Source organism: Aptenodytes forsteri, unplaced genomic scaffold (genome assembly GCF_000699145.1).
Source record: "Aptenodytes forsteri isolate BGI_AS27 unplaced genomic scaffold, ASM69914v1 Scaffold82, whole genome shotgun sequence".
Taxonomy (NCBI): Eukaryota; Metazoa; Chordata; class Aves; order Sphenisciformes; family Spheniscidae; genus Aptenodytes; species Aptenodytes forsteri.
The window spans coordinates 13148642-13161228 of record NW_008795490.1 but is presented as its reverse complement, the minus strand read 5'-3'; the positions used below and the strand labels follow the sequence as shown (position 1 = coordinate 13161228).

The 12587-nt window shown below is 38.5% G+C and overlaps 1 protein-coding gene across 1 annotated transcript in view; it reads right to left on the bottom strand.

The window, feature by feature from the left end:
- Window positions 1–564: 564 nt before the first annotated feature.
- The window catches only part of ARHGAP18 (Rho GTPase activating protein 18), a 40339-nt gene continuing 28316 nt past the window's right edge, over window positions 565–12587 (bottom strand). Inside the window, exons 12-14 of the mRNA XM_009281587.2 lie at window positions 7690–7814; window positions 6306–6367; window positions 565–2933 (exon numbers count right to left, since the gene is read on the bottom strand). Coding sequence (XP_009279862.2) covers window positions 2842–2933; window positions 6306–6367; window positions 7690–7814 — 279 coding nt within the window. The 3' untranslated portion in view covers window positions 565–2841. The remainder of the gene's footprint in view (window positions 2934–6305; window positions 6368–7689; window positions 7815–12587) is intronic.

The window sequence follows — 12587 nt, the reverse complement described above, 5'->3', positions numbered from 1 at the left end:
CGCTCTGCCCGCAGGGGGTTGCACACTAAGCCTTAAATCAATTAATCTGTCAGCTGGGTTTAAAAAAATACCCGCGGATGTGTTTCCCAAGTCGTCAGTCAATAATCGGCTGCCAAATTGCCCCGAATAAGCAACCCAAGCAGCGCTGTCTTCTTAATTATACAAGATTCTTATCAGCTTACCTGAATGCGTTTTGGACTTCCCCCTTGTGCCCTCATTTAATTCTTTAATTATGAGGAATTAAGAGCCAGTATTTTCAATAAATGCTGGGAGGGTTGCTGTTCCCTCGCATATACCCAGTAAGTATTATATTACGGATTTAGCTAAGGTGCACTGCGATTGCGGCGAAGTTTTAAACTTCTAGCCGGTATTTCCTTTTCCAGCAGGCATTCATGCTGCAAGGCTCTTTCTAACTAACTTACCAGTGTCTCTTTCCATACACAAAACTACAAACTACCTACAAAGATATAAATGTGAAATTAAAAAGTAATCACCACTTAGTGTCAATTGTGTATGTTTTACACACAAATGTAAGAATTCAAATGAGAAAAGAAGTCAGAAAAAACAACATTTAATTATAAAAGAGCTTTTTAAATTAAAAAAGATAATGGCACTAAACCAGAAACAAAGTTATTTAAGAGATCATAGCCACAGGGCGGTTGTAATTTTATACTGAGACTGTACAGCTGTTCCTATCATCTGCACTTTGCTCCTGATTAAAATAACATCTAGAGTTCCAGTAACAAGTAATCTTTTACAGAACTATAATGTATTATGAAAACACACATCGTTTTTGTATTACATGACAAAAACCCCTTATATTTATTACATTAGATTCATAAATATTTACCTAAGCATTGTACTGGTTTTCTACGCTACTCCTTACATTTAAAGAACAGGGAGTGTGGTTTGTTCTGTTGACAAAAGCGATTTGTCTTACAGGGTTCGCCCACAGTGGCACAGCGCCGTACCACGTAGGGGTACCCAACCAGATGGAGCATCGAGGGCAGTACAGTCACATTAGAACAACTTCCTACTTTATTCATCCTGCTTTTGAGAATCCTTCAGTGCTTCCTTTCCATATGAAGACAGCCTTTGACTTTAAAAAACAATAAATACTTACACCCCCAAAATTGTTCGTATGCTGTGGATAACTAATCAGTAGATGTCTAATTTTTCTATGACCTTTCAGAGTTCTGTTTCACTGCTTATATATAAAAGGGAGAGTTCCAGTGGTTACTTTGGGAACAACACAGTCAGGGCCTGGATCCAAAGCTCAGCAGAAAGGCCCCTTTATTCCTTTAATCAGCTTTGATCACGTAAAAAAATGGAATTCAGTCCTTGATTGTATGTAGAATATTCCCTATGAGGTCAATATAGTTCTGCGTGTGCACTGAAAGAAGGGATTTCATTCCAAGGATATAATTTCACAGTAGTTATTTCAGGTAGTCAGCACGCAGGTGTGAGCACTTAAGCACGGCTGAGCTAGTTTACAAATAAATTGTAAAGCGGTACACAAGTTAGTGAGCCCAAAGTGTTGCTGTGGGACTGAGGCTCTGGAGCAACAGCTCTTGGTGCTGCAACAAGCCACGTCAGTCTATAATTCATTATCAGTGAATTCCATGGGGAGCTTTCAGTCCTTCCCTGCAAAGAGAAGGATTTGCAATAGTTCACATTTGGACTATTAATTTTTGAAGTGGTTTAGAAAGCATCTATCAGCGTAAGAGAAATCAGAACTTGATTTCTAGCCTCGTCCAGGATAGACCACACATAAAGCTGATGGTAGATAATGTCCGAAAAGCCTATGTGAACTCCACAGTAGACCTTTACACTGATTTTGCATGAAAGGTTTGGTGGTTTGCTACCCATGAAATTTAGATTACAGTTTCCCTCCACAGTTATTTTATTCTTCCTGAAAGTTTTTATTGTGCTAATAATTGGCAGGTTTTGGCAGTCACAAAATGCAATCTATCAGATGTCCAAAAAAACCTGAAACCGGTGTATGCAACATGGCTGCATATCATTGCTGAAAAACCTAAAGGTCTTTCTAGTGCATGACAATATTCCAGAAAGGACACTGCCAAGAGTGGTGAGCTTTAAGAATGACTCACCTTGTCACGTGGCCCTTTCTTTTTTCTTTTTTTTTATTTTTTTAAATAATCTCAAGAATACAATCAACTGGAGTAAGAATAAAAAATATTTAAAAGATCTAGCAAAAAAGCTGCATAGAAAGCATTTTCACAGTTGTATTTAAGTAGTTTTCATCAAACTTTACCTAGAAAATGAACAAAATTAGGACTTCCAAAGACAAAATATGTTGCATTGTAGTTTTTTTCTGTGAATTTCACACTTACTTGGGAAATTCGTATGACTGGTTTTAGGTATTTTTAATACTGTACCATTCAGAAGTGCTCATCAGGTTTTGGTTCTCCAGTGTACTAGCACTGTAAAGACCTATATGAACACACAATTCTACCCAAACAGATTGTAGATCTCTAATATAAAGAGGTTAAACATCTGTTTGAAAAATAAATTCTTCTGAAACAAGACCTACCAGATGGGAGGTAGATTAGCGCCATTAAAATATTTAAGGTACTTATTCTCATTTCAAATATGAGTGGGAAAACTGTGCTCTCTCCAAAATTTTGCTGTGAGTAAAACTGAAAATTTACTGGTAATCACTGTTGGGTTTCCATCACTTTTTTTTTAAACTGGATAAGGTTGTCTTAATATATATAACACAGTTGAATGTTGAAAGGACACACTATCCCTTTGAAACATTCAGCCTTACAAAATAAGTAAGTCAGTCCACAGGTTGTTCTTTTGCCATTAGTTGTGAGCTTAGCTCTGCTTAGATTTAATAACCCACTCAGCATTCGGGTTGAGCTGGTATAGGTCCTTCATGTAGGTATCACCATCAAGGCAGCGTTCTCCTAGAAACAGAAGAGAGACGTGGTTACATCAGTACCAAAAAAGAAAGGAAACAACTTTCAAAGTTCCTGTCGCTGTTTTATTCCATTTAGGTTTTCAAGCCCTCTCTGTGATGTTAAACAAAGGACAACGCAGCTGAAGTCTAGAAGTGCTTTTACCCTTCCCACCTATCTTGGGGAGGAAGGGGGACAGAGGAAGAAGGAAGGAGAGTAGGGGTTGTGCCACCTCTGTGGCACGTTCTAGGTCAGATTCTTCACATAGACCGTGCACATGGGAGCTCCCCTCTGCGAAGGTTTAGGAAAAAAGGAACAATGCCCTGGTCTTCTCGTGGTTGAATCCAAACACTAGGTTCACATTTGCATAGAAACCCATTCAAATTTCAGGTTATTTTCCCCTTCTTAAATGGAAAGTTTGAGCAAGGCTTGCCCTTGCTAAGAAGCCATTACTCCCTATCCTGCTTCTCTTGGTCAGCAGTTCTGCATAGCACTTGTAATGGTTACTGTCCTAGGGGGCAAAAGCAGTACAGTGTTCTTGGTGCATTACAAGCAATTAATTTATGTCTAGTAGCTATGATGAAAATAGCATATGCTGATCCATCAAGATCTGCGTACTCTTCCCATTCCCTCACAGGCAAAGCATTATCTCATGCATTTGCAGCTCTACATCACAGCCCCTCTCCTACTCCACCGTCCAAGTGGTTGGGGCAGATGGCTCGTGTGCCAGCCAGACGTTTCCAGCACATGTGCTCCTGAAGCAGGAGGCAAGCAGAGGTGTGACGCTGCAGCTGGGTTTGTCTGCCAGCTCTTTGGACTCCCTGCGCAGAGCAGGCAAGAAGGCAAGACTCCCTGCTCCACCAGGCTTGGTCTCCATCTGCTCCCTCTCCATCCGCTCTCCTTGCCAGGTGGCAGCCTGTCTTCCCTCTAGGATTTTTACCCCAACCTACATGACCTGTACCGCCCATGCTGCTGAACTAGGCCCTCTTCCCAAAACAGCGCAGCATGCTCAGGCAGTGAGAGTACAGGGACAGTGGTTTGCCATGTCCCTATCCAGTCCCGGTCACGAAGCAATGGCAGAAGTCCCGTTCAGTGCCCTGAAGCCCTATAGCTACTGAGTACTCAAAAAATGTCTGGAGACTTTAGCAGCTCCATCTGCTAGGGGACAGGATCGCAGCATTGCGCATGTTACAATTATGAGCATAAGTGTAAGCATATGAGTGTATCATGAGCCTGTGGAGTCTTCTCGCTTTTGGGCTCCCTCTACATGAGTCAGTCACATTGGGCAGAGAGACAGAAATGGCAAAGATCAGGACAGCTGGTTTACTTAAACCTGTACAGCAGGTTAAAGTCAGGGAGTTTCTCTTATCTCAACCGAGAGTATTAATAAGGACTAGTTGTGATATTGTCCTATCACATGTAGTGATAGGACAAGGGGTAATGGCTTTAAACTGAAAGAGGGTAGATTTAGATTAGATAAAAGGAAGAAATTCTTCACTATGGTGGTGGTGAGGCACTGGAATGGGTTGCCCAGAGAAGCTGTGGATACCCCATCCCTGGAAGTGTTCAAGGCCAGGTTGGATGGGGCTTTGAACAACCTGGTCTAGTGGAAGGTGTCCTTGACCATGGCAGGGGGGTTGGAACTAGATGATCTTTTAAAGTCCCTTCCAACCCAAACCATTCTGTGATTCTATGATTCTAAATCTGCAACTAGCCATGTATTTTCTCTAACAGACATACCATTTCTGTCACATGTTTAAAGTGATAGGAGGTTGTTCCAGTTTCACTGGAATTCTGTTACAAAAACTTTTTTCTACAATGATTACACCTCTGTACAATAAACAAGACACTCCACTCCTTTAAAAAAGTCTTACATCTGGGATCACAACCTGCTTTAACAGGCATAGCAAATGTACGTACATACTGGATATGCAAGAGAACATATAATACATTAATCTGGCATCCAGCTATCTACCTCTTCACTGTGAGGGTGGTGAGACACTGGCACAGGTTGCCCAGAGGAGCTGTGGATACCCCATCCCTGGAAGTGTTCAAGGCCAGGTTGGATGGGGCTTTGAGCAACCTGGTCTAGAGGAAGGTGTCCCTGCCCATGGCAGGGGGGTTGGAACTAGATGATCTTTTAAAGTCCCTTCCAACCCAAACCATTCTGTGATTCTATGATTCTAAATCTGCAACTAGCCATGTATTTTCTCTAACAGACATACCATTTCTGTCACATGTTTAAAGTGATAGGAGGTTGTTCCAGTTTCACTGGAATTCTGTTACAAAAACTTTTTTCTACAATGATTACACCTCTGTACAATAAACAAGACACTCCACTCCTTTAAAAAAGTCTTACATCTGGGATCACAACCTGCTTTAACAGGCATAGCAAATGTACGTACATACTGGATATGCAAGAGAACATATAATACATTAATCTGGCATCCAGCTATCTTAGTAACTTCTTTTTTGCCATCAGACTTGGTAAAAACACCAAAACATATCTGTTGTAGGGAACATAGGAAAGTGTTATTTTTAATTTACTTTAAGTCTTTTGGTTTACACACACACACACACAAAATGATTTAAAATAGTGATTAGGTAAAAAGGAGAAATGCTAGAAGTAGCAATTTACATACAGGATTTAAACTTGCAGAGTACGGAAGTACTGGCTATTCATGGAATTTTGTAACTCAAAATTTAACAGGTCACGGTTAATAAGAAAAACGTAAATGTTAGTCCAATCCAATACTGTTCTCTCTTTTTTTTTTCTGAGCATATGAAAAATACTGTGATTAGAAACTGATTCCCAATGCAAAAATATTTTTGCATTTGTCGAAGAAAATTTCAGAACTGTGTTCAAAATTATCCTTTGGCGTTAACCCTGCTGATCTGCTATTTGTTTTAATCAAGAGGGTCTGGAAGACACAGAGCAGGAAAGACTAACTGTTGGAAAATTTTATCACTAGGTCATCTTTCTGGTTGAGCGTTTTTTTCATTTGAATTGCAAGCATTGCAAGCAATGCTCAAATGCAGAGCATGAAGGACTGTAAGTTCTCTTATTATGCCTCAATACAAAGAGATGAGTAAGATGAACTTCAAGCACCTTCCTATCCAACCTTTCTGTGCTTCTTCACTGTACGTGCATAGCAGGAACATCTGTTACAGCTGCTGTCTTCCTCTGGGAGAGATAAGAAGATACTACTAATATGATGATCATACCAACACCTCTGCTTTCTTCTCCCGAAGGTTAACTGTCTGCCTTAGCGTCAGGGAGAACTAGGGACATGAATAAAAATGCAACCACAGTGAAACCCATGGACAATGTGCCAAGGAATCCTGTTCTAGCAAAAGAAGTTGTTCAGAAGCCATTCTTACCAATATTTCCTCCTATTTCATAAAGAGAGACCTCTTCTTTCTTGAGTGTTTGGACATTTCCGCTGTCAGGAACAAAACACAATGAATAACTATATTGTGAAAGAGCTTGTACATTGACCACTTATATATGTCTGGGAGAAATTATGCTAATTAAGATCAGCAGTGTACCTGACACAAACCCTTCGTGTTTATACTCATTTACTGATACAGTAAGTGAACAAGAATACCCTTGCATGCTAGTGCAAATGCATAGTCCTGCAAGCGAGCAATACACTATAGAAAAGGTAAAATAAGATAGATGTGACAAAACTGTGGGGTTTAGAAAAGAATTCCATTGTTATTGGCAAGTAGCCTGATATTTACCCTCTGATTTTTCTTTCACTGCTGCTGCAAAAATAAGTATTCCCCTCAATTCTGAAAAAGCCTTACAGTTCGGTGGGAGAAATCACACTCTTGCTGTTTTTAATTTTGCTGCAACTAAAAGAAGTAAAAAACAGACAGTAGAAGAATAAAGTCCCCATATTACAAAGGGATTCTATTATTCTCACTGCTTAATTGTAGTAATATATGCTAAGGCACAGCCAGAAAATAACTTTCTGTCAAAAGTGTAAACCTCTAAACAGCATTCCCATATTACAAAGGGATTCTATTATTCTCACTGCTTAATTGTAGTAATATATGCTAAGGCACAGCCAGAAAATAACTTTCTGTCAAAACTGTAAACCTCTAAAAACAGCATTTAGGAAAAAGCAGCTTCTTAATCTCAACTAGTGTACCATATTATTGCTTTAGCATGAATAGTTATGTATGATGCACACGTGTTAAATATTATTTTTTGCTAAGTCTATTCTGATTTCTTACTTTGCTCATACATATAAAAAATAGATGTAAAAGCTTGATTAAAACTTCTCCCTTTCTAAATGGATTTGGATGACTCAGCTGTAGCTTTCCTTTTAAATCACTGTACATGCATGACATTTGCACATATTTATATCCCAATACCTATACTGTTGCTATATATAAGTGCATTTTTTTACAAAATATTTTCTTTCTCTTTCCCTCATTCCTTTGTTTGCTAGACTTATTTTCTTGGGAGTTCCCTTCTGTCTTGTCCCCAGAAAGTTACAAAACTATTCCTGACTCATCAGATTAAATAGCAGTTAATTTTTTGCTAACGGCACTCATGTATTCCTGAAGGCTTCTTGAGCTTTAATGACATTAGGAGCATTAAGTTAATTCCTTAAGCATGTATTCTGATGGCTAAATTCGGACGAAAAGTTTATGAACTCACCTGGACTTAAAGTATTTTAAAACTTTTTTCTTGATATAATATATGAAAAGCCACTTCTCCCGCAATGATAACGAAACAAAAATGTGTTTGTACCTTTTCTGGCTGAGAAATCTGGCTACTATATCACCGGCTTTCAGATCTTCTGTCAGCTGTATTGCCATGGAAACTTTCGAAAGATGAGGTGCTTGCACCCGTATCACTCCCTGAGGAACATCAGCCTGCAAAGCAGTAATGGTGTTGGAACAAAGCTGCTAGCAGCTGGCTTTGATGAGCTTCTCAAACTACAGTATGGAATAAGTAACTTAGTACAGTGCTCTGTACTTAACTCCTATCTACCACACTTCGCTGCAGAAATATGGTAACTACACAGTAATTCAGTAAATCACATCAGACCTTCAAATCTCTTTTTAACAGCAGGGAGAACTTCAGAACAAAAGAACAGTAGTGTTTAATTATTTTTCAAAGATGTTAAGAATAACAATAACAATTACTGCTATATTAAGAACACACTTCGGTATGATAAGAAGCATATGAGATTGATAAAAGACTTGCTGCAGGCATGAAAGCCAGGCAACCCCCCTGCACCACCACTCCGCTAAAACTTCCAGAAGAAACCTTTCCGGTTTCATTTAATCTGAATTGCAAGCCAAAAAAAGAAATCACAAAGTATTCACGGGTCAGTCTACTTGAAGTGATTCCTCTTTTCAAATATAATTTCCTTTTAAAACAGATATTCACTACTGCAGCTTTTTCTCCCTATTTTTTATTCTCCAGAATATATTCAGCTTGTCAACCTGCAGGTCTGACTACATAATGGATTTGTATTTTATTTCAACCCAAAAATCCTTGATGATAAGTATCAAGCATATTAGTTACAGAGGAGGGCTCCAAAAGACAGTTTTTCTGTTCCACTTGCAGTACACGACTTTTAAAGTTACAAAAGGCATAATTTATTTGTGAATAAGGTCCTAATTCCTGTTCCTGGAAATCTTGAGGTAATTTTTCTATTCGTATTACATTACCATTTACCCAAATGTACTCATTTTGACAGGAAAAGAACTGTAAGAGTCCCAGTACTAAAGGTTGATTATGACGGTTCATTCTCTTCTTTCCCCCCACTATTTACTGCAGTTGTAAGGCTGAACATTTCTTCTTCCATAATCAGTGACCAAATCTGGGCACCTGTGAATCTAGAATAGATTCTCTGAAACCATCAGAGTTAAACGAATATAGAACAAGTATAAACGTGAGCAGAATCAGAAGCACAGCTTCCTGAGAAAGCTAAAGGCTCATTACTACACAAGTGATGAGCTATGGTAAGTAATTTTAACCAAACAATCCTTCTATATCCAGTCTCATTATTTATAGATTTAAAAATACTAGACAGAATAACTATGTATGTCTAAAGCATTAAGAATCACCAAATTGAGAATTTGCTTCGTAGTAATCATGGAATCAGAGATTCGTAAGATTGCAATGGATTGCAAAGAGCAACTCCCTACATTTATCCCTAAATTTGTCAAAGCTGTTCTTTAAGGCCTCCACCTATGGAAACAGGGGCTGTAGCCATCTGCTGGGAAGTTAACTCCTGCTTTTGCCTCTTTCCAAACTGTTGGGATCCTGGCAAAAGGAAAGGAAACTTTTAAGGATTAAATGGTTATTTACAGATGTCCCTAACTGGTCTTTCCTCAAATTCAGCACGGTAAATTTAAATTGGTTTTCATTTTTGTATACAATTCTGTATCATTTTGTCTCAGTTGATTTTAATGGAGTTTTTCCAACCTTCAGCTGGATAACAGTTGGGTGTTTTTTCTATACAGCAGGCATATGATAAATGATTTAAAAACATGCCTGCTTTGAGTATATGAGAGAAAGAACAAGAAATGTCCACAGAGCTGTAACATTATGGTCACAGATCAAACAATAATTACTTTGTTTATTCAAACAGAATCATTATTAGCTCAGCTAATGAATGCATTTTGCCACTTTCACCACCTGCATTTACAGAAGAACTCATGCTCAGCTGCACAATATGTTCACAGTGCCCAACTAGAGAGAGAACAGATACTGAGCATCCCCTATCCTAGCCCATTCACTGTGCAAATTGGTGGGAAAGAAAACATGGCCATAAAACATCTAGGAGCAGAGTCACAGAAGGACCTGTCCTCTGCACAGCATGGTTGAAAACATCCAAGTTAGGGCTCCACATCACAACATATAAGCCAAGTACCTATAAGGTGATTGACAATATGCTAAAGGGTGGGTCGCCTATACTATTTAGTGTGCGAGTCCCCTCTCCTGCCTCACAGGCTCTCTCAGGATGAGGTTTACAACACTGAAACCTCTGGCTGAGTTAGGTACTTGCACACTTTAAAAGTCTGAAGAAAGATACATCCTTAGCTGATGGAAAACACACTGGCCTACAACATTTAGTCTGTAGCAGGCACAGCAGTCACCTGTGAGGTAGTCATCTTCTTTCAAACCCTTTCTTTTCAGTGGGACTTGAATCTATATATCACAAAAGAACCGCAGCTGCTTGGCTACAGGATCTGGGGTGGGTCTCTTCCAGATTCTCCTGTTCCATTTTGCATGACACACTTAAATATTCAGCAGGCTAGATGAAGAGAGGAACGAAGCGACTATGCAGTATTTTCACTAACAACTCAGATGACGGAATGTAATATATACTTATTAAATGTGCGAATGATACCAAGCAGGAATGGGGCACAAGCATTATGAAGAACGAAACTGGAATTCAAAAGGAGCTTGCTACCTGGGAGACAAAGTCTGAAAGAAATGTGATGCAGTTGTTCTCTTTGAACTGCAAAGTGTTGCACCTAGTTTGGGACAAACAACTGTAAAACTATGTAAAGGGAAATGATTTAGCAGGTAGCAGTTTTTTTAGTAAATAATCTGGCACTGCAGTGGATAACAAATTCAGCAAGAGTCAGTAACGTTATACTGTGAAAATTCAAACACGTTACGCAAACAGAACGGCTATGGATACAATGGTTATTCGAACCTGTATTAGATAAGCCCAGTAGCATTGTGTCGTGCTGCTAACACGACGGCTCCTTTTTTTGGAACAATTGCAACATATAGAGGAATACAATGACAGATGGTATAAATCGGGCTAATGCTAGCAAGTAAATTTCCAGTCCTGAGGGCATCTTTCTTTGTCTGGCTAGAGCATTATGCACCCCAACAGCAACATAAAGACTTAATCCTTAACACTGACTTGGGGCCATAGGTATGCATAGATATCCCGAAAAGCAATTAACCCTCACGAGCCCTCTAATATTAACCACTCTCGATTAACCCTCATGAGCCCTCTAATATTAACCACGCTCAGCACTGTACACAGATCTTGCCCAAACTTTGCAGTAAATGCTATTTAACCTCTGTCTTAAAAGGGGAAATGTGATTATAGAGAGGCCTCATCAGAGATAAGATGAAATTTCATCCAGATGAGCTGACTGCCATTAAGAATGCAGATACTGAGGTATTTCTGGAGAGTATGGAAGTGGCTCAAGCTCTGTCCATCTATGTTTAATCACGTGGGGTGCCACAGCATGTGGTAGAAAATAGCAACTTTTACTTAGTTTTTATTTGGCTGCATGCAAGATAATTAGCTCTCAAAAGTTTCAGACAGTTTTCACTGGAGTGGGCATTCACCACAAGTCTGGGTGTCTCACTTGCCATCTAATAGTGAAATGCAGTTCAGGAACTGCACAGGAAAATCACCTCAATTTCAAATGAAGGCAGTATAAATTGAAAATTGGGGAAAAAAAACCACAACAAATTTTCCTTAAAGAATGAGACAGTTTTTTACTTGGAAAAATGCATAAAATTGTCATTCACAATGAAGCCTTATCAATTTGTGAATATGATTTTAAAGAGTAATATGTTCTCGGGCACCCAAATTACTGAATGCTTCAAATAAGCATGAAGGATTTATGAAGAATTGTACCATTTAATTTTGAAGAAAATCCCCACAGAATTCTAGGGCTTAAAGAAAATTATTGAATAGTAACTTTACATTTACGTTTGAGTAAGAATGTATTACATGAGACTTCAGCCCTAACTCCCCAGTGGATTAAAAAGGCATATTTCAGTCTAAAAGATGAACAGCACTGAATTACAAAAAAATCCAATACCCAAAGCTGCAACAGTATTTGCCTATTTCAGTGTATTTGCTGTTATTTCTATGTTGAACAGGGGATGGCAGCATTAAGTGTCATCTCATCATAACTCAACTGAATTGTATTAAAAGAATTCTTTTCTTATTAGACAGTGTAAAACAAATGCCAGTGTTTAATTAGCTTTATTTTAAAATTGTATGTAAGTCCTCATTCTGTGTACAAATTCCTTCATATAGATAGATATGAAAGTAAGGCAAAGTGATGCCTGGGGAATTAATTAATTTTGGACATTAAGAGATGTGTCAAATATTGCATACAAAATGAGGTAGGAACACTGAAATATAAGTCTCCAGAAGATATTGGATGCAGTTGTCCAAAGGATCCAGCTATTTGCACATTCAAAAAAAAAAAAGAAGGCATACTTGTAAAATGAAACCAGGCAGATTTGAGGGCTATTATAGCATATTCATTTGCCATATTCTATTTTTTGGCTTAATAGCTTAAAAAAATCCTTTTATTAGAATATGACAACCCTTTTTTGTAACAGTTTGCCATACACATACTTGGTAACACAGACCATTCAGACCAATGCATTTTTACAAGCTACCACAAGATGTCTCTAATTCACCAGAATCTTCAATACAACTTCAACCCACAAGGTGGTATTTTCATACCACTTAAATCTGATATGTATTCATTATGTTATCAGCATACACATATTCGGTGTTACCTCTTTACATATTTAAAATAACTTTGGAATCATGTATTTCAAATGCATTATAATTAAGATACCATACTGTATAGGCTAATGAGCTTCAAAAAATTGTAATTACTAACTTCATTGAAATT